This window comes from Salarias fasciatus, chromosome 8, assembly GCF_902148845.1.
Source record: "Salarias fasciatus chromosome 8, fSalaFa1.1, whole genome shotgun sequence".
NCBI lineage: Eukaryota > Metazoa > Chordata > Actinopteri > Blenniiformes > Blenniidae > Salarias > Salarias fasciatus.
Window position 1 is genome coordinate 2,297,403 of NC_043752.1, and position 27,001 is coordinate 2,324,403.

At 45.8% G+C, this 27,001-nt stretch overlaps 3 protein-coding genes across 4 annotated transcripts in view; 1 reads left to right on the forward strand and 2 right to left on the reverse strand.

The window, feature by feature from the left end:
- Window positions 1-1,119: 1,119 nt before the first annotated feature.
- cntd1 (cyclin N-terminal domain containing 1) lies at window positions 1,120-6,635 on the reverse strand. Its single transcript, XM_030098790.1, has 9 exons — window positions 6,512-6,635; window positions 4,788-4,863; window positions 4,533-4,704; window positions 4,293-4,455; window positions 4,082-4,226; window positions 3,462-3,558; window positions 2,399-2,480; window positions 1,588-1,612; window positions 1,120-1,240 (listed from the first exon to the last, which is right to left on the reverse strand). Exons 1-9 carry the CDS (start codon window positions 6,633-6,635, stop codon window positions 1,120-1,122), a joined length of 1,005 nt encoding a protein of 334 aa, XP_029954650.1.
- A 502-nt stretch (window positions 6,636-7,137) lies between these two features.
- coa3a (cytochrome C oxidase assembly factor 3a) lies at window positions 7,138-9,411 on the forward strand. Its single transcript, XM_030098239.1, has 2 exons — window positions 7,138-7,474; window positions 8,925-9,411. Exons 1-2 carry the CDS (start codon window positions 7,288-7,290, stop codon window positions 9,026-9,028), a joined length of 291 nt encoding a protein of 96 aa, XP_029954099.1. The 5' UTR covers window positions 7,138-7,287; the 3' UTR covers window positions 9,029-9,411.
- Window positions 9,412-9,486: 75 nt separating this feature from the next.
- The window catches only part of wnk4a (WNK lysine deficient protein kinase 4a), a 38,787-nt gene continuing 21,272 nt past the window's right edge, over window positions 9,487-27,001 (reverse strand). The window contains exons 8-21 of one of the 2 annotated variants that reach the window (XM_030098237.1): window positions 25,852-26,212; window positions 24,976-25,109; window positions 24,250-24,323; window positions 22,651-22,786; window positions 22,161-22,277; window positions 19,340-19,513; window positions 17,129-17,183; window positions 16,761-16,892; window positions 14,687-15,507; window positions 14,272-14,359; window positions 12,069-12,675; window positions 11,607-11,812; window positions 11,429-11,523; window positions 9,487-11,351 (exon numbers count right to left, since the gene is read on the reverse strand). In XM_030098237.1, the coding sequence (XP_029954097.1) occupies window positions 11,349-11,351; window positions 11,429-11,523; window positions 11,607-11,812; window positions 12,069-12,675; window positions 14,272-14,359; window positions 14,687-15,507; window positions 16,761-16,892; window positions 17,129-17,183; window positions 19,340-19,513; window positions 22,161-22,277; window positions 22,651-22,786; window positions 24,250-24,323; window positions 24,976-25,109; window positions 25,852-26,212 (3,003 nt within the window). In that variant the 3' untranslated portion in view covers window positions 9,487-11,348. The remainder of the gene's footprint in view (window positions 11,352-11,428; window positions 11,524-11,606; window positions 11,813-12,068; window positions 12,676-14,271; window positions 14,360-14,686; window positions 15,508-16,760; window positions 16,893-17,128; window positions 17,184-19,339; window positions 19,514-22,160; window positions 22,278-22,650; window positions 22,787-24,249; window positions 24,324-24,975; window positions 25,110-25,851; window positions 26,213-27,001) is intronic. The other variant, XM_030098238.1, reaches the window with a different exon arrangement.

Sequence of the window (27,001 nt, forward strand, 5' to 3'; positions counted from 1 at the left end):
CCTTTGTGTTTCAGGCAGGAGTGGGAGCAACAGGACGCCTGAACAGCGCCCGGGATGTTAAGGACTCAGAGGAGACGGCTTGGTTTGGACCACGGGGGTAATGAGAGCTGCACGGCACAGATGTTAACACGGCAAAACTGTCTATATTACACTAATCATTTATTGTTATTATCTTAACCAAATTTCCACAGAAGGCTGCAACAAATTGCAGCTTAAAAACATACAATAAATTTAAACCGTTTGCAGCGAATTATTGTCACCACCCACTTTTCCAGTTTCACATTCTGAACACCGTGTTTCCCCCTTGACTACTGCTGCCTTCCAAGATGGTCTGACACTCTAAAACCTCTTTGCTCGCCACCTGCAGTCGTCCCCCTGCAGCTCTGGAGAAAGTGCTCCATCCGAGCCGGCGAGCCAGAGCAACAAAGGCTCAGTGTCCTGCCTTCGAGCGATCTCCAGCGTGACTGCAGAGCTGGCTGCGGCTTCAAAGATTCCCCGCCGAGGAAAGCACCCCCTGGCATCCAGACGGAGGCTTTCGAGGACAGACTTTGTGCCACAGGTTATTGCAGAGTCCAGTTTTCTTACTACCTGGTGTTATTTTTTTTTTTCCTTTAGATCCCATAATGTCAACCTGATACTTGATATCTGCAGTGTTTTTATTGCAGGCCAATATGTGTGATTGTTTTTCTGCAACACATCTTCTCTGCACCTCTGTTTCTAATTCCCGGCACAGTATGATAACAAGCACAGGTCTGAGCATGTGAGAGAGCGAGTATTAAATGGATCTACCCATAGGGAAGGAAGCAGGCAAAACACACACTAAGCCAAGACATCCTGAAGAGCGAGAACAAGATGAAACAGCTCTTCAAGAGAACAAACAGAAGAGAAGCTTCCTCCCAGTCCCGGGTCTGCGCCTCACCTCCACCCACAATTAATGCACTGTCTAGTGAATCTGCAAGAAATGAGGCAGCTGTGGACCCAATAAGCCTGTTTAGTGGCGGTAATTGAATCACTGTTGAGAAGCCAGTGTGTCAGTCAGGCTTTATGCTCGCCGGCCTCACCACTCTGTGGACTCAGCAGCTTCAGGTGGAGCGCGTGTTCGCGGTGATGGATGCAGTTTCACTCCTTCCCCGAAGCAGAGAGGCTCACCTCACACGACACCGCAGCCACCTGACGGAGTCGGCGGGGGCTTTTCGACTCCTGGTCGATAGTCTCGGACGCGGCTCCTCTGGACGGCAGCCTGCTCCGGTCAGAACGGAGGAAGAAGCTTTTCAGGGAGGAATGAGCGACACACTCGACACTCAGCCGTCCTCAGACAAGGCCCGCGCTCCGGATGACTCTGGCACCTCTGATGTTTGACATTTTGTAATTTGGAGGCACGAGAGCACATTCCCACAGGCCAAGCAGCAAAGGAGAAGAATGAAGAGCCAGTCTTCTGACTTGAAGAAAGGCAATCACAGGTTCAAGATCAGCATTCGAAATTAACAGAGTGAGTAAGAACTCTGACCTGAAGCATCAGCTTGGAAACAACAATAATTGAACTGTCATAAGAAATTGATCGTCATTGTCTGAAGATGTGAACTTTGCATGACGGCGCTGATGCTGGATCCAGACACATTCATCTGGGCCGATTATTACAGAAGACACTTGAGGCCTGAGGTAAAACTGAGACTGAATCATCTATCTATCCACCCATCTTCTAGACCTCTAAATCTAATTCAGGGCTGCAGCAGGCGGGTGCAGATCCCATTTGAGTATGGATGGAGGCAGAGCGGAGTCTGGGCAGGGTGCTGGTCTGGAACACGCCAAACCCATGAGAACATTTCAGGTCTCACAGTGAAAGCTTCAAAACGTTCCAATGTCATGTTTGTCCATTTTTCACAATTTGGAAAGATATAGCAAAAAAATGAAATGCTCCAAAAGTATATTTATTTTATGAAATATTTCACACGATATATAAAATGTTGTTGGGTTATTTCTGTGACGGCTGCCATGTGTACCGTGACTCTTCACTAAGACAATAACAGACTGAGGAGACTCAGAGAGCATGAAGCCATCAACCGGTGGGGTTTTGGACTTGATCCTCAATTCAAGACACATTTGAACGCCCTGACCCGCAACAAGAAAACATTACAACACATCGCAACAGAAATCTGAGGCAATAGAGTGGATTAAATAGTCAAACTGCTTTAATAAGGTCATGTGTCTAGACTCACTGTCTTTGCTTTACATATGGAAAAAAAAACACATTGTTTATATAGCAGCTGAAGAATTTAAGAAGACTAACACCGTGTGGGCAGCTATCTTTCCCCACCGGTTCAACAGACGTGCACAGAGGAGATCCTGCACTAAAGCCTCCAGAGTTACAGGAGCGTTTAAAGAGGTCGCGGTTTGGTCTTAATGTGCTGCAGAGTCACATGAGCAAAGTCCCTGATGCTCTTCTGGGAGATTCCCGTGATGTGGCTCAGCTCTCCGACCACCTGCAGAGCAGTCAAACAGAGCAGCTATTTCTAAAATGATGTTAATTTGATGTTTTTACTCAAAACAATGCAACAAACCTTAGGAATGTAAAGTATTTCTGACAGACTGAAGCCAGCAGCTCATGTAGCACAGACGGCTTTCGGCTGCTTTATCAGCTGATATATTTTGGGTTTTGTTTTGCTTTTCATTGGTGAAATACAGCAGTGCAGTTGTGTGTTTGAACAGTGTTTGCTGTGAATGAGTCTTGCCGGAGGGGGAACGAGAACAGGTTTAGACCACGCTGTGTCATTTGAGCATAAACTGTGAAGTTAAAACTGATACGCTGAAACTAATTTGGAACCACGACCAAAACAAATGCAGCGCAAAGAGTCAGAGTTCAGAATACGTGTGAACAGTGAGGAGACAGAGACTGAACGAGGGTTTGGGAGTGAAAACAAAAAGAAAAAGAAAAAGAGGAACTCAGAGTTTGGGGCTAATGTTGAATATTAATGTTCACTTTAAGATAAATGGCTGCTTATTGCAGCCAACTCATGGTGTTGAAGTTCAGGTATTTCCAGCAGATGATATTACTACTCAAAAAATATCCTTCTAAGGCAAAAACAACCCAAAATTCACCTCAAGTCCAGATTAAAATAGCATGAGTGCAGTAGAATTACAATTATCATCACCACTGGAGATTCTGCAGAATTATTGTAACTGTACATAAAGTTCAGAGACTCTACGTACCTGCAGCCGCATATTAAGCATATATTAATGTTTTTAATACTGCTTGCAGCAGCATTGAGCAGCCGCTCAGATTCATTCTGCTCGTTATTTCATACACGTGGCAAATTCAGTGAAATTAAAGTTGAGTCTAAATCTGAATGATGTGTCCAAACAAATCATACACATTCACCCCTGAAAGGAAACTATCAATGCCTATGTCAATGTAAAAGTAAAGAACTCTTAACAGCTGCATCGAAAACCGTCAGACGTTTTACCTGCTGCCACCTTCTGACATGGAGGATGAACACAGCCACGGCGATGACGGTGACGCCCAGCAGCATGCAGTCCTCTGTCACTGTCATGAACTTCTCTCTGCGTCAGCAGAAACAACACAGGCAGCATTAAGCAGGTTCTATCACGCTCAGTGTTAAACATGCATTTCTGAACAAGACTAATCAAGATTATTGAGTTTTGTTTAAAACTGCAACAACGAAGAAATCAGGAAGAGACCAGTGTGGAAAGCTTCATTATCAGCTGCTTCATCCAGCTTTTCTTTGTGAATCGTCATTTAAAACATGAGTTTTAAGATCCCACACTGGAAGGAAATCAGATTTCCTGTTTAAATATCAGATTTTTTTATGCGACAAGATGAAAGAGCAACGCAGCAGTGAAATTATCTACATCAAACAGCATTATTATGGAAGCCGCTGAAGGTAGATGAGTCAAAATATGACTCCTGTGGATCATAAGGCTTATTTCAATATTATTCCAGAAAGAATAAAAAAGGTTTTCAGATCTTTCACAGTCAAATCATTTATTGCATTTTTTTGATGAAACCAAATCATTGAGCATTTGTGAAAGTGGCAGGAACAAACAGAAGCAGCTGCCCCAGTACCTCTGCTCCCTGGACGGGCTGACACACTGAACGGTGGCCTTCAGCAAGCTGTCGTAGACGGCCGTCCTCTCCAACGTGACGAACTGGAGGACGTGGTGGCACAGGTGGTGCAGGCGCTCCACGGGGACGGACGGCTCATTGTGTCCTACGGCAGTTCGGTCAGTAGCTGCTGGGTGGAAACGGTGATCTCCACGTGTGTGTGAAGTCTTACCGAGCACTTCCAGGAGTATTTCTGTGTATGTCAGTGGATTTGGGACGTTCAGCCTGAATTCCAGCCCTTTCAAGACCATCAGCTCTGACTCCAGGAGCGCCTGCTTGGAGACGCTGTGGCCAACTGAGCGCAGGAAGCGCACAGCAGTGTCGCTGTCAATCATCTGGAGAAGGGAGCGGTCTCACTTTTAATCACAGTTCAGTGAAGGAGCGAATAACCTGAGGCGCAGACTCAACTTACGCGACTGTGGATCGACATCTTGCTTGCGAGCTGCACGCAGGAGAAGACGATGAGGGGAAGTCTTTCCTTGAGATTGTCATAAATTGCGTCTTCTTGACTTTTCGGATGATCGGCAGCAGCACCTGGAGGAGTGGACGCGGTGAGCAAGTCTGCGAGCTGTTTGACCATGAACCTGCGAGAGATAATCACTCATGTAAGAACACAGCTGAAGTCAAAAACACATGAGAAAGAAAGCCAGTGAAATGTGCAGCTCACCGCTGAAGCAGTTCAATGGCGTGATATCCAGCCAGTGGATCAAGTCTGAGCTCCTTAGTTATCAGGAAGACATACTCTGAGTCAAGCAGAGGAGGAAATGAAACAGCAGAGAAATTTGTAAAGATGCTTAAAAAATACACTGCATCCAGAGACGCCAACGGAGACTTGGATTTCTATTCTGTAGAGTGTGTTGTCTTTGATTAGTGCTGTGAAAATAAAGATTATTATTCATATATAATCTTATGGACAGCATAACAAAAAATAAGACTGATAGGAGCAGATATTCCAGCAAAACCAAGAAATTGCAATATTTGTATTTCAATTTAAAGACACAATTTTTATAGTTGCTTAGTTTTTTTTTCATTTAAGACTGGCTTTGAATTATTTGACAGATTAAAGAGGAGAAAACATTAAAGTATCTGGAATTATCGACCATACTGACAAAGGAGCGGGTCAACAGCACTACGATACCTGATTAAAACACACTTCCACAAAACTGAGCCAAACAGTGTTTTAACTAAGGTACAACAATAACTCCTCTTCTCCAGAGCTGGCAAATGTACTCATAGTCTACATTTTAAACTTTTTTTTTTGGACTCTGGTAAAAGTCAAATCAGTACTAAAGAACATATTTTAGTTGTACTCATTTAAAGGGAGAAGTGAATATGCTTATTCCAGCTTTCTCCATTCATGACGCCTTTTTAAACGCATACTGAACCTTTTGCTTTGGTGATGGTAAACTTATGATTATGGTAATATAAAAATCAATCTGTTCTTTCAAATTTTTAAAATGTGCTTGGTGGTTTGGCGGTCCAGACTGGAGCCTCTTGCAGGCCGGTTCATGGCCCACATGCCTTATGCTTGACACCCCTGGTTTCAGTCCTTTCATGGTAACTGAATTGTTCTCATAGAGGTCAAAAAGAGGAATGAACCACTTTGAAAATGGCAAGAAGGAGAAATTACAGAGATCTGTCCAAAAACTCTTGGACAAATCTCTGCTACTTGCTCCCTCTGCCCAATTCTGACCAGCTTCTCGTGCTAAAGACGCTGTTGGCCGGTGAACTCTGCCACCCTGAAGAGACTGGTCAAAGAATTGACCTCCCCAATGACAAGGCTCTCAGGTCCAGGTGTGTGAAGCATTTGAAGATAAGAGAGATGACAGGGTGCAGCCAGGCTTCGTGAGATGTTCAGAGACACACTCCTGCACAGCTCAGCCACTGGAAACTGACAAAAAAGACACTTTCATCCCTAAAATGAGAGAATTACAGGGCTATAACGCAAAGTTCGCTGGAAGTTTGGTGATAAGAGCCAAGAAAAGGCTGTAAGTGCATCGACCCACCACTGAAAACACAAAGAAAAATGACTCTGGGCAAACACCAATTACTCCCACCAAGAGTAAAGTGTAAAACAGTCACTGACTCCCAAATTCACCCCAAAAAAAGTTTACTTTTATTACTCTGACTTAAGTAATGTGATTACTTTAGCAACTCTTGGTTAATACTTTGAATTTTATCCCAGCAGTTAGCATTTTTTTAAAACTATTTGTGACAGCTGTGATTTTAGCATGATTTTACCTGTCGCATCTGCGCTTAATTAATTACGTTGCCTGAAAACAGGAATACTGGTTTATTCATTCCAGTTTATTCGTCAAATAAAACGAATAAAGCGTGATAGAAAAGGGTGTAAAACGAAATATTAAAGATTAAAATGCCGAATTCTCTTACCTGTGAGTCTTTTTTGTTTGAATTTTCCACTATATTCAGACAAACTGTCGAGGTTTAGCTTGTTTCCGGTATTGAGGTTGATTAAAAGGTCGTTGAGCAGGTCGGAATCCGCAAAACCAAACATCAAATGTGGTTTTGGAGAACAAAAATGTACTGTGGCCATTGAAAGAGAGTGAAACAAATGATAACCCTTTCCAAAAAATAAAAAAATATATATTCCATCGGAGTTTTAATTTCTCTAACGTCCAGGAGAGGGCGCTGCTGTCACAGTTTTTATCTCGCGATGGAAACAACAGCTTCCTGCACGTTTCAGTTTTATTCCATTTTATTATTTTGAGGACATTCAGTGACACAAAGTCCTTCCTTAACCATTATACATATATTGTTAGGGTCTTAATTGAATAAATAATTTCAATATTTGTACAACTGTATTTGTATTGCACCCGTGAAGCAAATTAATGAAGGGCTTCATGAGGATGGATAAAGTGTTAACAAGAAGATATAAATAAGTAAAACAAATTAAATATTTATCTTGACGCCATGTCAATCACGACAACATATCAAGCCGGACATATAGTTAAAATTAAGGACTCAGACCTTAAATTCAACAACCACTCTAAGGAACCAATGCTACTATGGGGACGTGTTTAAATGTTGCAACCACATGCGTAGATCTTACAACAGCCGGATGAGCCACACACGCTGCATTCACGGACCTGTGAATTAATCATATGTTTTGAAACTCACTGCTGCGGCAGCACCGAGTGACAGAAGACATGGCTGACAAGAAGGCAGAGTCTCCTTATGCGACCAGGGTAGACCCGACCAAAGAGGGTCTTTCTCCGGAGCAGCTGCACTTCATCAGGCAGGTGGAGCTGGCCCAGTGGAAGAAGAAAACGTCCAAGCTGCGGACGCGGAACGTGGTGACGGGACTCGCCATCGGAGCGCTCGTGCTCGGGATCTGTATCCTTCCTTATCTCATATCAACACAAGGTGAACTATGTAACGTTAGCCTAGCATGCTAACTCAACCGGATGTCTTTTAGTTTAGAACTTCTAGAAATGTTTATGACACTAACTGGAACTGCACGTTTTTGAATTAATTTAAATATATCTCTTCTGAATGGGTGATAAACATACAAGCATGTCTAATACTTGGGTAGGAAGCGAGTAAATGAACCCCTCTCATGGCTTGGTGTTGGTCCTTGAACGCACCATCTGTTATTGAAACTTATTAGTGGTCTATTTTAAGTCCTTATTTGGGAAGATCATAGCAAATTGTCACATTTTGCATAGTGTTTATATGGAAAAATTCCAAATATTGCTTTTACACAGACATCTGCACCTTCCATTTTAATTGTTTAGCCTCTGCATCTCCTCTGCTTATCTATTTAGAAATTGTTCAGCCCCTACTTGTCAGACCCCCCCCCCCCCCCCCCCCCCCCCCCCCCCCCCCCCCCCCCCCCCCCCCCCCCACACACACACACACACACACACACACACACACACACTTTTCCATTGTGTTGAGTCCCAGCTGTTTGAGGTCTGGGGGGGGGGGGGGATCTTCTCACTGAATTCATGTTCTCTCTACTTTTCCATGCTAAACCACCCCCTTGCTCTCCTGACTTATTTAAGGCCACCCATCCCTCTTCTATACAGCTTTATCCTGATCTCATCATGTAAGGCCCTTTTCCCAGAACTTTCTAACAACACGTGTAGAATCAATGTGCATCAGTAGTCATTTGCAAGATGGTTCAATGTGTCACCAAAAGGTTTCAAAACTATTTCTGAAATAGATTTAGCTGGCTTCAGTTCCTGAAGTGTGCATGCAGTCTATATGGTAGAAACATTTTGTGCATGCATTGAGGGGGGAGTGAGGCTACCCCGGGGCATCAGTGTCCTACTTTTTTCTGCAAACTGAGTTCCTGAAGAGCTGCTGTTTGGTTTCTATTTTCTGCAGGATTATTTTTTTGTTTAAATTGGACTTTCACCCTCTGACTCCATTGTTCATAAAGATAAGGAGAGCCATAACTGTCCATTGTGCAATGTGTGTCTGTGTTTTTATTTCAGGATGTAAAAGAGTTAACTTCCTTTTTTCTAATTGGAAATTTTGAGCACACTGAACCATTCTCTTCACTTCTGTGCCTGTTTTATATTAGTTAATGTTCTTGATTCTATCAACTAGTCTCTGTTATGAAGCCAGAAAGACTGTGTGACGTTCTTCTTGACCTTATAAGCCCTTTGAGGAACTTCTTTTCTAATCATGTCATAGCTGTAAAGTTTCTGTTTAACTAAATCATGCTCACTGTTATGGCTGATTGGTGTCTGTCTTGCAGCAGATTGCAACTAATCATGAGACATGCACTTCCACTTTTCCCTGTAAATATTCACCTTGACCACTCACTCCCGTTCAGACGGCTACACATTCTACTCCGTCTCTCAGGAGCGGATCATGGATGAAATCGACGAGGAGGCCAAGCGTGCCAGAACGCAGGGACCAAAGACGGGCGCCAACTGAGATGGCTGTGTTTCTGGCCTGTGGTTGGACTTTACAGCACTGATCTTTGTTCCATCGACTGTGCTGCAAGTGTTCTTTTTTTTTTTTTTTTTTATGTTGAGACAGACTGGACGCTGCTTTTAGTTTTTTCTTTTCTTGAAACTGGATGCGTCGTCTTCATCAAACTTCCTGCGGCTGGAAGAGACTGATCCACCAATCTCAACATGCAACGCAAAGGCTCAGACTGTACGACACACACACTTTCCTCAACGAGTGATCCTGCTCTGGGCTCGCAGCATGAAGGGAAAATATGAAATAACAAGAGGCCTTGTAACACTGCAGAAGATAGAGATCAACTTGTTGGAACCTGTTATTTATGGTGATAAAGTGATGATTTGTAAAATAAAAACTCTAATGTGCTGCAGTTTTAATGTAATACTTTCTTATGTGGGTGCAGGAGGGAACAAACGAGCCACTGGTATGTACAATTGCATTTATTTTTGTTCAAAATTTAATACAGAATCTGATCTAACCACCAATTCTCAAGAGTAAAAATATAAAGTAAGACATTGTCAGGGGAAAGGCACAGATTCAGCATGGCAGGACAGCAGCTTCAGAAAGCACAATTATATATTTACATTCAAATTTTAGAAATGAAGGGTTTCTCTTTCTCCAGATATTTTAGGAATATTACAAAAGTGACTGATTCAGTGAGTGTTTCATAAGGCAACAGCTACAGATTCACAGCTTGGACTGGTTTGTCTGTGCCGCACAACGAGAAGTGTGGGAGCACAGAAAGCCATGACTGCGATCAAAGTGGAGGGAAGTGGAAACGAGTCCACTCTCCTCTGCATCAACAGTTTTAACCACACGTGATAAATGGAGAGAAAAAACAAGATTTACTAAAGTGCACAAGGTGCTTGATCTATGTAACAAGCGACAAATGTGATTTCTGCTGAGAAGAGATTTAAGGTAGTTGAAATATTTAATCATAGCTTGTAAACATGATCTAAAAATGCTTTTGATTATATACATATGTACAGTCCATGGCAATGCCAGTAGTCTGGAACCTGGGTGGATTTTTCACAACTAATTAATCTGTTTTCCTCCTGTTTTAACTCAAGATTTAAATATGTGTTGTATCGACACAATCGAATTCAACAGGTTTTTCTTCTGCTCAAAGATCCTACAGGCCAACATATCTGACTTTGTGCAATATTTCTCCTCTCTGAAGTATCAGCATCTCCATGAGTTTGTATTGACAGCTCCTTATAATACTAACAGACTGGGAAAAGTACATTTTCACCATCTATAAACGTCGATTGTGTCCCAAAAATGAGTTCAGAGAGTACCGTAAAGTGTCCAAATCCCTATACCAACTAAAGAGTTACATTACAGCAACAAGTTCAGATTGCATAAATGAATCAAAGTGTAAAATGAAAACTGACAACCGGTTCCAAAGTGCAAAGTTGAGGAAAAATCTGTGGGCTGCTGAGATGTTTGCTTTTTCTGATCAGGAAATAAAGGTTAAAACAAGGACATGTGGAGAGTAACACTTATGAAGCGTCACATTTTTAAATGAGATTCAATGCAGCTCTATAACAGCTGCAGGCTGCATATGAAGGCTTGGAGATATATGGAATAAAAAGCAGTGAACCTGCATGAGTTATGCTTGAATTCAGCCTAATTTCATTTGAATGGGTAAAATGCCATAATAACCTTTAAACTGAAACCTGCTTTCTTGTATTTTAACACCCACAGGCGGGTGAAATGTGTCTACAGCACGTTGAAAAGCTCTGTTATCCACTGTTCTCGGCAGCTCCTGGAAGGCAGCAATCACAGCTCTACCTAAAGGGCGCATAGATACCAACTGTACAGTCAAAACAAACTACAGCAAATGAACAGAACGGAGTGGAACAACCGTCAGTGAAAAGAGTGGGAGCCTCGCGGCGGCTCACGTTAATGTGCTCGGCTCCATCAACAGCAGTGAGACAGACAAGCAGGAAAACTATTCTGTGTCAAAATCGTGGGAAGTGCCGCAGCGTGACAGCGCTCCGAACCACGGTTTGACTGCGTTAAAAGTTTAAACTGGTTTCGTTTGAACCGTCGAATGGAAGGTTATGTACAAGAGAACGGAGGTGAACCGGCGCAGACGAAGCGCTGAGAACCAGACACCCGGGTCAGTCGCGCTTCACCAACGACGGTTTCTGTACATTTGAGGTAAGAGAGAAGTTTGCCGGGTGGTGAGCCAGTGAAAAGGTTGAAGCGATCCGTCTCTGACCCCTGCAGTCACTCTCTGATGAGGTAGTCCAGATGTACAGCGTGCTTGAAGGAGAGTTTCTCACTGCAGAGGAGAACGGCAATGAGATCAAAGTGTTTCTGTTACGTTGATGAGGTGAAAACCACTTCCTGAACACTCACCATTCTACTTATGTCCGTGGCAAAGGTCACACCTTTGCTGTGTTTATCCTGCGAGCCGCTGCTGCTGCCGCCAAGAGAGTTTCTTCTAATGATCCCTTTAAAAAAAATAAATAAAAAATCCAGGCTCATGGAAGACTGGAACACGTGACTGCTGCAGTGCGGCGGTGATCGGTGATACCTTGGAGGGGAAGTATGTCCAAACGCTGCAGGCTGTTTCTGCGAGACGAGGGGAAGCCGCTGCCCTTGGAGAGGCGGCGCTGTCGGCTGGACAGCATAGCAGCGGGAGACACGATGCCGGGAGGAGGGACCTTCCCCATCCTCTCATACAGCTCCTCGATCTCTCTCTTCTGGGTGGCCTGCAGGGCCTGGACCTCCATCAGGTGCCTGAGAAAAACCCAAATCAGCTCAATACACGACCTGAAATTTTTCCAATGACAGGAATTACTGCTTCTACCTGAAACGGAGGTGAAAACATAACAGTGAGCAGCAGATGACAGAAAAGCTTGAAGCAAAGAGTTCAGCGATACCAACAAGCCTCGGGCCACACCAGTAGACGTCAGCCTCATTTATATCCTGACCAGAGTAAGTTGTGTAGGACAGAATATTCCTCGTCAGTTGTGAACGTTCTGAATCGACTCACTTCTCTCGGAGCTCCTGAAGCTCCTCCAGCATCTCATCGTCCTCGCTGTCCGAGTCGTCGCTGCTCAGGTACGGCGCGTTGCGGCTGTACGTCGTCATCCACAGGTGGTGAAGGGCGTTGCCGTACTGCGGGCTTCCGGCCGCGCCGTCCCACAGCCTCCCCTCCATCTCCGCCGCCGTCACGGAGAGCCCGCTGTCCGCCGACGTCCCCATCAGGCTCAGACTGTAGGCCCTCCTGCGGCTTCTCTTCTTCGCCCTCAAGCGTTCCCCGACAACCTCCTCCTCCTCCTCCTCATCTTCCTCTTCGTCTTGATGCTGCTGCTGGTCCAGGCTCACGGCCCACCCCGCCTGGCCTTCGCCCTCCGGCGGACCCCCCACTCCGGAGCCTCTGTGGGTGTGTGGGTGAGGGGGGGACATGGTGAGGGAGGTGCCCAGGCTGGTCTCGGACTCCGCCTGCTCCTCGGTGCTGCTCTCTGATTGGGTGCTGCCACAGTCCGCCGGTGGAGGCGCAGCAGGCGGCGCAGCAGGCGCCGGCGCCGGGGGTCCGGGGATGTCCATGCTGGGGGTCACCTGGAATCGCCCGACGGTCACTGGCGCCGACTGAACCTCTGGAAGGCAGCAGAGGAAACGCTGCTCATTAGCAGTAGAACATTCACAGAGACATTCTGAAGCAATCCATCCAGATTCTGATGCATTAAAAGCTCATAACGTTTCTTAGAACCACATTTAATCTGTGTACGAGTCATTTTTCTGTTCCAAAAACACCACCGCCCTATTCTGTGATTTAGATCAACAATCTGCAGTGATGGATCAGGACACAGTGAGATGTGGACCAATTTTTCTTGTTTTAAATGGAATTTCACAAAGTTAATTTCCAAGATTGAAACAGAATTAAAGAGTCTGCTTTCAATACTGACATCCCTGTGTTCTTACAGTCAACCTCACAAAAATAAAAACAAGATTTCATGAAAGTTCACTTCAACAGAGATGTGAATATAGAGAGGAGTTACATGTGACCAACGACATAACTTTAAAACTGTAGAATTATTGTGATTTGTGAATACTATTTATTACTAATTATGATTTTTAAAGGCTTGTCGTGTTCTCTATCATATTTATGGTCTCAGGGAGTCACCAAATTTTTGTTGTGGGTTTTGAGCAGAAAAAGTTTTAACGACTTCTCAACCGTGACAGCTTTGTTAGAGGGTCCAGTGTTTAATGTGTTATGAACACATTCATTAGGCTTCATAATGCATCTGAAGTCGCCACTGAGTGATGCGGTGTTCAAAACTGTAACCTCAGCGTGAGAATCTGTCCAAACTTGGCTTCCTGATGTGGTGTTTGCATATTTTCCCTGAGCTCTGCTTAACTCTTGCAGTACAAAAACATGCGTTTGAGATTAATGGCTGCTCCTGAACAGGATGAGGCAGCACTGAAGATGGATAAATGTTGGGTAAGTAAGTCATTACTGACAAATGCAATCTTAATTTCCATAGCCAGAGATTTTAAAAAACAATAATGTAATCTTTAACGTGTTATTTCATAAAAGTTTCTCCTCAGTCTCTGACACTTCTCTCCTACTTCCCATCAGTGTGTGTAAAGTGCTGCAGTGCCTCAGTCTGTCCACTGAGTGTCCTTCCAGTAAACACAGCCAGCGTCTGGGACAGTGCCCGCTCAAACAGAGGGGCTCTGTTTAGCGTGGGCTTCTGAGGAGGACATAAATACTGTCAGGTGTGGATGTGGGAGGAGAGGCCTGTAATGAGCCGGGCCGCTCGCCGATTGGTGCATGGCGGTGGGCCGGGCCGCCATCACACCTACGTTTGTGGCTATGCTGAATGGAACATTACATTCGGTCTCCCGCTTACGTAACGGCTCCACAGGCAACACTAATACTTGATAATGTCGAGAAGGACAGAGCTGGAAACAACTCAAAAAGTTAATTACCCACAACAGATACGCTGAGAGATATTTTGACTTAATACACTGGAAATGGGAGGAAAGAGAATGCAGTGTGACCAGGGGTGTGTTTGTTTGTGCGTGTGTGTGTGTGTGCATAAGCATATGTGTGGGTTTGTGGGAGGTGAAAACATAAACATGTCATTTTTCCAGCTTCCCTGCTCCTGGCTTGTAACACTCATTATGCAACGTGTTAATGATACGGATCTGTTTTGGAAAAACTAAAGCAGAAAGTCAGAAAGTCTTACCAGGCTCAGCGGACAAGACTTTAGGATTGGGGATAGTTGCCTTTGTCTCAGGTGTAACAGGGTGTAACTGACCGCTGAAGGATGACAACTGGAAAGGGAGAAAAGACAAAAGCATTAGTGGTAAAACTACTACTATCTAAAACACATTTTAAATAGTTAAATGATTGAACTGAGTTTGATGTAACACAGACGGAGGCAGTGAGTTTGGAAAATTGAACAAAAGCTTTTTTTAAATTCTATTCTTTAATCAAAGTTGAATTTTCTGGGGAAAAAAGTCACAAAGTTGTGAACTTTCTGAACCGTGTGGTAATAAATGACTCCAGCAATCACAGTCAAACTGAAGAATAATTGATTTTGACGCTCATCATTATCATGCTGCAGCTTGTTTGAAGGAGTGAACAGAATGAGGACTCACGGAGTTTTTGGGGCTCTCGGATGGTGAAGAGGAAAGATCTGACGAGGAGCTGGAGGTGGACGCCTCTGACGCGGGGGTCGCCCGGCCGGGGATCTGGGCCGAATACGGGACCGCACACCCGTCATGGTGGGCGACGCTGGGGGAGCTGGGGTGGCCCGCATGCTGCGTGGGCTCCAGAGGAGCCAGTGGGGGCGTGGAGGACAGCGAGGGGGGCGACCAATGGCTGCTCTGCTGGAAGGCGTCTCCGTGTGCCTGAGGCGCCTGTTCCGGGCCGTGGTAGGCGTTCTGCGCCGGCACGCCTGCCGCAGGGTACGGGGACTCCGCCGCTGTGGTCTGGTAGTGCTGGGGGTAAACGGAGGGGTAACCAGCCTGCGGGGGCATGTGGCCGGGCAGCTGGGGGTGGAAGCCGGGGTAGGAGGCCATGCCCTGGGTGGTCAGGCTGGCAGGAGGGATGAAGGACTGAGCCATGCTCATGGCCATCGAGATGACGTTGGCCAAGGAAAACAGGGGCTGTGAGTGCGGGGGCCACAGGGCGGGATGCTGGGGGGCCGGAGGGGACATGGCGACGCTCTCACTGCCGCTGGGGCTCGGGGTCTCGCTCTGAGGAACGGGGGAGCCTGGGGCTGGCGAGGGAACGGAGAAGGCGGGGTTACTGGCCACGCGGGTCAGAGGAGCGTGAGTCCCGGCCGGCTTCGGGGAACCCGGAGAGCCTGGATATGGGAACGGGAAGTGGGTGTGGCCCATGAAGGGGACGTGGTAGTGCTGATGATGGGGCAGGAGGGACGCAGGGTGGTGGTGCTGCTGATAGTGGAGAGGAGAGCCTGGAGGACAAAAGAAGAGGCCATTAAGCATGCACGAACTGTAAAAGAAACACACAAAACGTTTATCAATGCCATCATCTGATTAGGACGATTCGCAACTTTCCCCAAAGAGACAAGTCAGATGATTCGACCCTTCTGTCTCTCACTGTCTGTTACTGCAGCCTTCTGCCAAGAAACACGCCCTCTGGAGCCCACCTCTTTCCCGTAACTTCACGTAATGGGTTGCCATGGTTAGCAAAGATGTTTTGTTCGCAGCGACATCACACTTTAACTGCGTTAGTAAGATGGAGCCGCTGCGCTGCGGGTCTGAGATGGCTGTGAGGGATTTAGCATCAGTGGAGCGAGTGAGGCTTTTGCAATTTAAAAGAGTCTAAACAGTATGTGTATGTGTGTGTGTGTGTGTGCATGCATGTGCATGTAAACCAGTTTTTCGTGCTAATTGCGAGATTAAAGGAGTCACTACATCACTCCTGGCAGGACGGTTAAACATGCCAATATCCCAGCCCCATCCATTGATTTGACATTTTCTGAAACAATGGCTCCACAGTTAAAAAAACCACTCCTCCTGTTGCTGATGATGCAAACCAACCACGACTTTTTCCACGCTGACGGAAACCCGGGTTAGGCAACACTCTGCAAAGGTGGCGGGCGGCCAAGAGGCCTTGCGAAAGCAGCCATGCAGTGGATGTGCGGCGGGGAAGAGACACACACTACCGGAGGGGGTGAGGAGGATGTTCAGAGGGCAGCTGAGGCTGGAAGTGCGGACATATGGAGGACCTGCCCTCTTACACTGACTTTACATGCACCCCCTGCAGAGCGGGGGTTGGGGGGGGGGACGGACAATGACGTGGGAGGAGAGTTTCTTGGAAATTCTGCTGCTGGTGCTGGCAAACAGATGTTGCAGTAACGCGGCGCTAGAGAAAACCCCGCGCTTTACAGCGACGGCATTCACGGCTTCCCTCAAAGCCAGAAAGTGTCCTCCAGGTGAGGTAATTACCCAAGAGGCCCTGCCGCAAAGCAGACACAGACGAAAGCTTTGAGGTGCGGGCACGGCGGATGGCGCCATGTGAACGCCTGAACAATACCGAGAACGGGCCCCGAGGAGGGAGGCAGGGCTTTATGAGCTCCCTGAGCTCTGCTTTGACTAATTCTTTGCCAAAAGGACTCCAACAATTTTTTCAGTGTGCTGAAACAGTAAACAATGCCGGGCCTCTTCACACGGCGGCCCGAGGGGGGGGCGGAGGACTATTTACCTGGGGCGTTGTGGAAAGACTGTGAGCGCAACAGAGGTCGCCCAGGTGAAGTCATGTCTGCACTGAAGACCTCTCCTTTGGGGCACGGGGGAGAGCCATGTCCCCCTGTGTTCGGGTTAGCCATACTGTAGTCTTGAGACACACACACACACACACACACACACGCATTAGTAAAGCCGTGCACACAGGACAATACACTCAATCATCAGTCATGGTGGAAAATGGAAGTTAATCTTGCATGTATGAGTTGGGCAGGGTTACACTGGTTACATGAGGGTTGGAGGAAGCCGCAGGAGGTTAATTCATTTCTCTCTATTTTATCATCCAGTCGTTGAATGAAGTGAATCAAACCACGCGGGGGGGCTTACCGGGCAGAGATGAGGACGAGTGTGTTCGGGGCAGAGTGTGACTGTGCAGGTTAGGCTGTAAAAAACACACATTTGACACAACTCAGTTCACACTTACACATTTTAAATTACAGTGAGATTCAAAGCCACCAACATCAAAATGCAGCAGAGCTGCAGCAGGGTGAAGTGGAGCTCAAGCTTCTGCATATTTAAACTGAGGTCTGAGTTTGTGGTGAACTCTAAGGTGATATCTTCTGGGTGATCATATTAGACGACAGACGTTTTAACGTCTGCAGTAATTCCACATAAACCGACTCCTCCACGTGAAATCCCTGTAACGACCCTTTAAGCACTGTGTTAACACCCCGGATGAGGCTGGCGACCCGGAGACATGACCTCAGGAGTTAATGTGCCGAATGTATTAGGCGGAGAAGAAAGATTCCTTTCTCTGAATACGGAGAAGTCCATAAAATATTTATGGAGACCTGTTTCCATAATAAATCCCGTGTTATGAACCAGTCAACATGAGCATTACTGTATTTTCATGCATTTACACAAGGTTGTTTTACTGGAAGACTTTTAACCTCCATAATCTGGAGAACTGGCTGCTGTAATCTGTTCTATCTACTAAATGCTGAAAAAACAAGCCTTTTTCCCTCCTTTCTGTGGATGGAAGGTGAAGTCTCTCATTGTAGAGCTGAATTCTATCGAGGTTGGTAGTTTTATTAGACTGGCATGAATAATTTACTCTCAGGATGAGTCCAGATTCCTCAGTATGTCTTTTCTAGCAGCACAGGATAAATAAGATTAGGAATTTGAAAGGCATTAGTCATGAATTATGGCTGAAAACTTAAATGTTTATTGATTTACAATGTTTGAAGTACAACAAACTAAATCCTAATAAGTTGATTGAATTTATTATAACTGCAACGTCTCAGACTAACTTCCTGATGGTTTGGTTCTGAGCTCGGGGGCTTTATTGAGCTACATTTCTCAAACACCCGAGGTTTACTCCCAGTTCACACACACTCATCGTTTGGTGATTTACATTTGTCTTCTGTGGACTGGCTCCACAGCCACAGGATGATTAGAGAGACAGCACCTCTGATCTACATCGGCACATTAGGAGTGTGACGGAGTGTGTTTGAGCATGATTACATGATTTGGAGTTTGTTCACTTTCTTCTTCAGGTAGAGGAAACTCAGCAAAGCGCCACAGCTCTATTTATAGAACCTGAGAACAGATGTGCTGCTGATAGACGACTCCCTGAGCCTGTCACGATCTTCCTGAGTCAACGAAAACAGCCCGTCCTTGTGATAATGAAGAGTTGGAGCAAAACCAGAAGAGATTTGTCTCATGTGCTTTGGATCAATTACGGAGTCTAGACGCCAGATATCAAGTGGAAAGCTGTTCTCTTGTTTGACGGCTTCAAGTTGCAAACAAACATGATTCCTTTCTCCGCCATTTATAAACAATGTATTAATTTTAAACCAGAGAGCATGGGAAGAGTGTGTTCTGCACGTCCCATAAAGAGGAACACGTCTTGGCAGAACAGACGTCCTCTTTCCCGAAGCGGACGGACTGTATCAGAGCAGGCATTGGGTCATATCTGCTACAGGATGGCACCGCTCCCAACCACTCTTTCTTTCCTGGAAGTTCATTTTACTGCTTCGCAGAACCGAAATTTATAAAGGCCTCGGCATATCCAAGTATAAATTATTTTACCCATTCAGTGTGGGCAGATAGGCTGGAAAGTTCATTACGTTGTAAGCACTGAAGCACTGGAAAGGATTTGTAGGCTGTGGGAACAAATGGGCATGAAAGAAAAAAAAAAAAGAAAAAGAAAAAAGGAGACGTTTTATGACTTTAATGACACTGGCGCTTTTAGTAACATGATGTTCTAAGCGAAGGCTCCACCTCAGGTGGATGCAGGAACACTTAACCTTCTGTGTGTCAGGCCAAGTCTCAGGAGTATCTGCGGACGCCACAGAAAGCACTCAGAGGATTTTCTTTACTGCCAGTGTAGGAAGAGACTCTCTCCATCCTTCCATTTCAGCTGGATTTATGAGTCTGTCTTCTGCAGGCGCAACACATTAAAGCTGACGTGATTTATGGCGAGCAGACAGTTAAACACACGCTCGATAACATCGCTTCCTCTTTTTTTTTTTTTTTTTTTTAAGCTCGCAGGGGTGCGTTGTGGATTACAGGAGAGGAGCGGCGGTCGCTGCTCACCTGTGACGACGATAATGAGTTAACTCCGCCGTGGAAGGCCGGCTGGGCCAGTCGGAGTCCGCTGGGATGGACCGGCTGCTCTTTGGCCATCAGGGCCTCGGCCCGCTTGATGATGTCCCCCATGCGGTGGATGAAGCCCTCTTTCTCCGACGGCAGGATGAACTCATTGTGCACCTAAAAGGAGAGAGACAGCGATGAGGAGAGCACAAATGAAATGACTAGAAACCTGAAATCAAGCCCTCTGCTCATCTGCTCAGTCTCTTTGGGGTTGGTTTTCCCCACTTAAACACTTTTTCTTGCTTTTTCCATTTCAAAAGGGGCCTGTGAGTATAAAAATGTAACTTCTAATTGGAAGGGATGACTCTAAAGTTATGGCAAATGATCTTTTCTATCAATATTTGCACAAAACATAACGACTGAGTTCAATAAATCAACAATAGATTTTGGTAAGAATCTTTCAAGCCAATATATTTAATGACAAAATGTATTTTGGCCAATTCTCAGTTAATAGTCTTCATTTAAATATTTTCAACATCTATTGAAAAATGATGATTAGAAGAATTAGAATAAGATAAACACTAGTTTCCCCCCAAAAAAAAAACTACCTCGAGGGTACAAATACAATTAAATCAACAGACAACAGTTTAAGTCGGGATTCAGGGTTTTGCTCCTTTGAAAAGGTCAAAATTAGATTTGCACATGTCAAATTAAAAAGAAAAAAAAACACCTTATGAAGAGCATGCCTGGAACATGACTGTGTGTTTCATATGAAAACTCCAACCGTTCCAATATTTAACTGCAAATTGAATTTTCTCACTTAAGAAATAGTTAAATCTATAAAAATGAGGTCTATTGCAAGTTTTTAATATCTGACAACATTTTGTGGTCAAAGACCAAACATCATGAAATACAGGTACCATAAACAGAAAATAGGTCAACTCAGAGCTGCAGCAGGAGGAGAAAAAGTGCTTCTAATTGTTTTTTATGTCTGTCCACATATAAAATCCATCCAACTCAACTGTTTTCAGCCAATGCTTATTCTCAGGGAAAAACAGACAGATGTAAAATCCGTGCTGAAGCAGGGGGTCCGAGGCAGGTTTGCATATTCATGCACTTTTGAGAGCTGCTGTGAATTGTGGGTGTGAGCGCGGTGATTGCTTCCTGACGACGCGGCGTAATTCGGCTCAATTAAACCCCTGCGCTGAGAACCGCAGAGGCTGCAGCGATGCCAGGCGGCCCCCGCTGCGCCGAGACACGCCGAACAAAAGCCCTCTGTGTTTTCCAGCGCGCCGACAGGACAGGTCTGCCTCCATCACACAGCGTCCGGCCGCCGAAGACGGCTTCGGGGCGGCGGCCGCACATCTGTGCCACTCACGCCTCTGCTAACTGGAGCGAGATGAATTGTGTACGTTCAGCTGAGACGGAGACAATCTGACAAAGTTATCAGCTGACAGTCCGTTTCCGTCTGTACAGAGTGTAAAGAGGAGCAAGTGTGTGTGTGTGTGTGTGTGTGTGATAGCGCTTATCAATAATGTTTTGTGTTACTTGTGATTTGTTGCACCCTGAAGGGAAGACGTGTTTTGAATCACACAGAAAGCTTACGCAGCTCGCAAAAGCACACACACTATTCATTTAAGATGCGTAAATACATGTGGAAGGATACGGATGAGGAGTTAGGTGATGGCGCAGTGTGGATGTAATAAGCAGATGAGACAACTACAGGTGTTCAAACACACCTCACACACACAATTCAAAGGTAAACTGATCAAAACAGCAGTATAAAAAAAGAAAAAACCTCTGAGAAGGTCTGACGTCAACCAAAAATTGTAATTTGGCTTAAAAAATCTTGAGTATTGTTGATCAAACTTCCCTTTCATGACAGTTCCATCACTTCTGACGGACAAACAGGTCGTTCATATCTGAGATTAAGGTGATCGTTGAGAAATGTGACGTGCTTCCATGGTGAGATGAAAAGCAGAAAGGTTTTCACCTCTGCCTGGCTGGCTTCGCGGTCACGCTGGCATTTTTACCGTCGGCCCAGAAGATATAAACGCAGCTCATCCATGACAGCTGACGGTTCGTTCACTCTGCAACTTAACCTCCACAACAATGCTGCCAGCTTTGCTCGATGAAACACAATACATGCTGGATTACCGCGGCCGCTTTTATTTTTACCAGCTGGGAACTCACTGGCACTCTGCAAAACGTACGACAGCAGGAATTTCTCTGTTGTGGACATCAGGAACAATCTGGTCAACTTGGATTCGTCTGACGGGTGGTCTGATGAGCCGCAGTGTTTGGATGGAAACACTGACTCCGCCGGATTCTCTTGAGGTGGCCCAAACCTGGGCAATATACTGTCTGTGGGCCACATCTGGGCCTTTAGTCCCTGTTTTAGCAGCTCTATATTTACTGTTGGAAGTTCAGAATTTCATTTTATTAAAGACCATTAAGTACGATTTCTATCTGTTTTTAAAGCCTGTCTTGCTTGAGAAGCTACATTTAAAACATTTGTTTCATTTATGACATGTTACAGATCCAAATGAATATCATTTACCATTTGAAAGAAAGAAGGCATGACTCTGTGTCACTAAGATTTCAGCATAATGTGACATTAATACGCGTTATCGGTGAATCACTTATATTAAAAACAGTGCTCGGGGTTTCTCTGAATCAATGAAAGGCTCATTGAGGTTAAACTGTACATGGAGACACATCTCCACACTTACTTAATTACCGCATTGATTTCCTAACAGATGAGTTTCTGGGTCAAGAAACCACAAAGCTGCATCAAATCTGCAGTAAAGGCTTCACGGCTCACCATGACGGCAGCGATGTCTTCTGGGTTATCTCCATCCAGGTCGAACTTGAAAGTCACCATCTTGTCGTTGTGCGTCTGCAGCTGACACTCCACCACCCGGTCCACCTTATCAGAGAGCTGCAGAGACAGAGGAGGTCAATGGGAGTGACGGAGCTCCGTTTACTCCTGAGCAAAGTTTAACACAGGTCAGCCTGTGTGTGTGTGTGTGTGTGTGTGTGTGTGTGTGTGTGTGTGTGTGTGTGTGTGTGTGTGTGTGTGTGTGTGTGTGTGTGTGTGTGTGTTATTGTGCACTCTTTGCACCGCTGCATGCACGTGAGGTTTTGCAGGATCTCTGTCATTGCCTTGAACTGAAACCACGACGCGTCCCGATCAGAAGACTGAAGCAACGTGCTGCTGATGACGTTACATTATCAGGGTGGAGCTCCTCCGCCCCACTGATAGAAACACTCAGTAAAATGTGCCAACGTAATGACTGTTCTCCTCGTCGTACCCCCGTGATGCGGAGCCTCGACCGCGCTCTCCTCTTGAACAGCTTCCCCGCCGTTCGTCTGGCCGTCGTCCTCTCGTTCTTCTCGGAGAGGCCCTCGTAGCCGTCACTCAGGCCGGAGGTCACGTCGGAGGCGTAGCTGCAAAGGAGTGAATCGTGAGTGCTCCTGGTTCGAAAAATAAACGAAGGAACCACCAGAGGATTCCTTACATAAAACAATTTCCTAGTCTGTCGAAAGCCGAGCTGACAGATGATAATAAACGACTCCGACATGTCAAATAAAGCGCGTTCTGTGTTGCAGAAACATGCTTCATGGGTGGAAAAGGTGCAGCTAAATAACTTGAGCTCGGCGTTCCTCCAGAGGAAGCCGTGCGTCCGTGTGATCTGCGGCGTTTGTCAGGTTTTGGAGAACATGCATCGTACTTTATAAAAAGCTTTGGTGAAGCTAATTCCATCTGTGGGGCCTTTTTGGCCGGCTGCGGTCACACACTCCCTCCGTCCGCCTCCTCTGCACAGCCAGCAAACATTTACAGGCCTGCCGGTTGGCAGCTCCCTCCCGTCTATTTAAAACCCTCCACCTCGTGGGTAACTCCGGTCCAAAGCCTTCAAACTAATGGAAATTAGACTAAATGGACATTAGTGTTGATATTTTAAACATTTGTTCCGTTAGTGAGTTTTGAAATGCGGCTCTGCTCTTTGATGATAAAAGGCCGAATTAAGTCAGGAGCTTGTTTTGGATCCTAAATAGTGCGTGACAGAGCCGGTCCGAAACATGAGCCTCCTGACATTTATTTCAGTTTATTAGGAGTCAGAAGTTGCCAGTTTCTTCCAAGTCACTGAAGTACACATTGTCTTTAAACAACAGAACAACAAAAATAATGACTTTTTAAAACCAGTGTTATGAAGCACAACACTGCAGGAGTAGCAAGGAGATGGGAAAACTCCATTTAAAAAAGGAAAATATGAAACAGAGCAGGACTGGAATAAAGTGTTTAGATTGTAAGATTAAAAGATGGGATTTAAGACATCTGAATTGCAGAATCACACTTTAAGTATTTCCTTTTGTTTCCATGGTTTTTACATTCCCTGCATAATTAATTTTGGTGATTTTATAAATTTCTCTGGTACGCTATCGATTCTAATACCATCATTTCTTTAATCATATCTACATTGTGGACACTCATTTTTGATAACCTAGAAAAGAAAAGGTTTCCTGACTAATTTGGAGGATTTCATATTCGATGACTCAGTCATTAATCAAGGCAAAAGATGTGAAAGAGAATAACATCTTGGTTTGACACACAGAGGATCCACTGGTCCGTCGCCTGCTGAGAGCAAAGCCGCTCACGCTAACATCCCACCAACATGGAAAATAAGGCCTCTGCTACATCTGAGCGGCGGAAAGCCGCGAGGTTCACCCGCCAAGCCTCCGGCTTGTTGTCGCAGCCACACAGATGTGGAGGCGGAGCCACGGAGGGAAGGCGTTTCTACCAGATTCACATTGATCCTCCGGGCCTGTAACCCGAATGAGGAAGGGACTATCGAGTCCCCGGTGTTCCGAGAATGAGGAGCGGCGGAGGAGCGGCGGCTGCAGAACTTTACCTATCCACAGGGGAGTTGCAGCCACTCGGGGGGCCGGAGTTCACCAGCTCCGAGCTGTTGGAAACCGCAATGCTCTAGGAACAGAAATGACAGACGTGGTGAGGAGCACATGCAGAAAGACTCTCACTGATTTCTTTGAAGCTTTTGAGGATTGTAGCATTTGATTCACTTCTGAGTAGAAACTATTTGAGCCAATATGTGTATTAATTTATTGATGTTTTTGAATGCTTGTACACACACAGTACACACACAACAATTTTTTTATACATAAAAGGAAGCATGGCTCCATAAACATATATATAGAGAGATTATATCTGTTGACATTAAATTGGAAGTTCTATTCAAGCCTGTGATGTTAAGTTGCAACTGGATTGGTTTAAATGCGCCCCACTGATTCACATGATGCTTTTACAAACCGTTAAATTCTACATCTGTCGTCCTGCAGCTTTGAGGAAAAACACCCAATCCAGACACATGGAAAACTGTCTGAAATATTCAAAGTATTCACCTCATAAACTAACAGCACACAATAATTTAGTTCGTCCTCAAGTCAGAAAAAGTACCTTCTAAATTTCAGATTTCAGATCTAGTAATAGACTTAATGAGGAGGCGTCGCTGGTTCGAACTGGACGATGTCGAAAGACAGACGTCCAATAAAGTTCCAGCCCTCCAATCTGGACTGTGATAAGTGGCTCTTTTAACATTTTAATGAAGCCACTGACTCACCGAGGGGAAGCGGAGGGCCGGGATGGGGAGGCCGTTCACCGCGGGGGGGCTGGTGTGTGTGGAGGCGAGGGTGGCGGCCTCCAGCGGATCCTGGAGCCCGGAGGAGCTCAGATCGCCGTCCGTCTCACAGTCAGCTGTTACAACAAAAAGCACATAAGCCCGTTAGCATGCGACCAGCTGCGGCACGGCAAACCACACACACACACGATCTGCACGGAAATACACACCCCTAATGAGCCCACACTGAGATACAGCACACACACAAACAAAAAACAAGAAAACAATGCAGAGGGATTCATGATGGATCAACTCTGATCTGAGCTGAATGACGATACGTCACTTGACCCTGAACAGGAAAGTTGGGCTGAGGAATTAAAAAACTGTGAAACGTTGGATAACTACGGCGGAGCACGCGCACGCAGCATGAGACGAGACTTACAGGGTCTGAATAATTCAGATTTCCAGCTTCACATTTCACTGTATCTCTGCCATGAGCTGCCAGAACTTCACTGCTTTTGTTCCAGGAGTTTCTGTCCGTCTACTGTTTAAACACTGCATATAGATTTAGGAAAAGGTGAGTTTTGCTTCCCTTATATCTTCTATTTATCCAAACAGAAGGCGAACAGGCTCATCTATATGTCAGAGGAGGGCATTCACTGCCTTTGTTGGTTTTTCCCTTCGCTTGGTTTTGTGAAAATAGTGGCATTTTCATGATCTGTACACAAGAAAAACTTTATAGTAAAGAAGTCAGAAGCAGAATGTGGTCGAGGCAGAACTCGCTAACACCACAACAACAGACAGACACGGCTGAAGAAACTCGTGGAATGGAAGGAGAATGAATGAATGAATGAATGAAAGAAGCGTCGGTGTGCTCACAGTTGGCAGAGGACAGGCTGTTATGGCGGAGGTGGAAGTGCTGGTCGGCCTCGGGCTCCTCCGGCTCCGCGGGGTAGCTGGAGCTGACGCCGGAGTCCACGGAGCTGGTGACGGGGGACAGGATGGGGGCCGGGGGCGTCAGCGCCGGCGTCGGGGACTCCGCCGCCCCGACGCCGCTGACCCTGGGCGAGGGCAGCTGCAGCTCGGGCTCTTCTTCGATGGCCTCCTGCGCCTGCTTCTTCCTGCGCTCGTCCGCCTGCCGCCTCAGCTTCTCCCTCTGCCGCTTGATGGCCGTCACCCGGTCCCGGATGGCCTTGGCCACCAGCTTGAAGTCGGCCTCGCACACGAAGCCGAGCACCACCTGCACGACAGCAGACGGACGAGCCGTCAGGGCACAACAGGGACACGCGCGGCCCACGCCGTGCTGATGTAACCTCATGCAGGTCCGTAACGCTTTAGCGACCCGCACACACAAGCGGTGACATTAGCGGCCCGTCTTCTGTACCAACATTCGTTTCATAAAACCCGCACATGGACCGCATTCCTCCGCCGTCCTCTGTCCCGTCCAACACAGAGGGACACTCAGTCCCCAAACGCCTCTCAACACCTAGTCAGATTACAGCCGATGGGCCGGACTCGATGTCCTCGCCTGATACCAAATTTGATCTTGATGAAAACTCCCACAAAGGAGTAAACAGCTAAGGAACTGTGGCTTTTATTTTCATTAAAAGTGACCTCCACAGAGGGCCCGTCTCATAACGAGCATGAGGGCCATTATATTATTAAAGACGTGACTTTGGGCCGCTTCCTGAGACGCGCTCTCACATTTCCAACCAGCCATGATTAAATGTTGAGCCGTGACCTTGACACAGTGCGCAAGGTGTTCACTTTACGAGCAGCAGCAGATTTCACCGCTCCTGCAGCCATAACAGCACCGTAGAGGAGCCATAACTATGCTGGGGTGCATTAGTCAGGCCACTTTGGGGGTCAAGGGTCAAAAGATGGCAATCTTAAAGGAGTTTCTCTGGAAGTAGTTTTAAAATATATTAGTTTATCGTATTAAAACTTTATAGAATGTGCCAATTGTACATTAAAAATATAATGTCAAGATTTATTCATCCATGCATTCATTTTTATGCAGTTTTTTTTT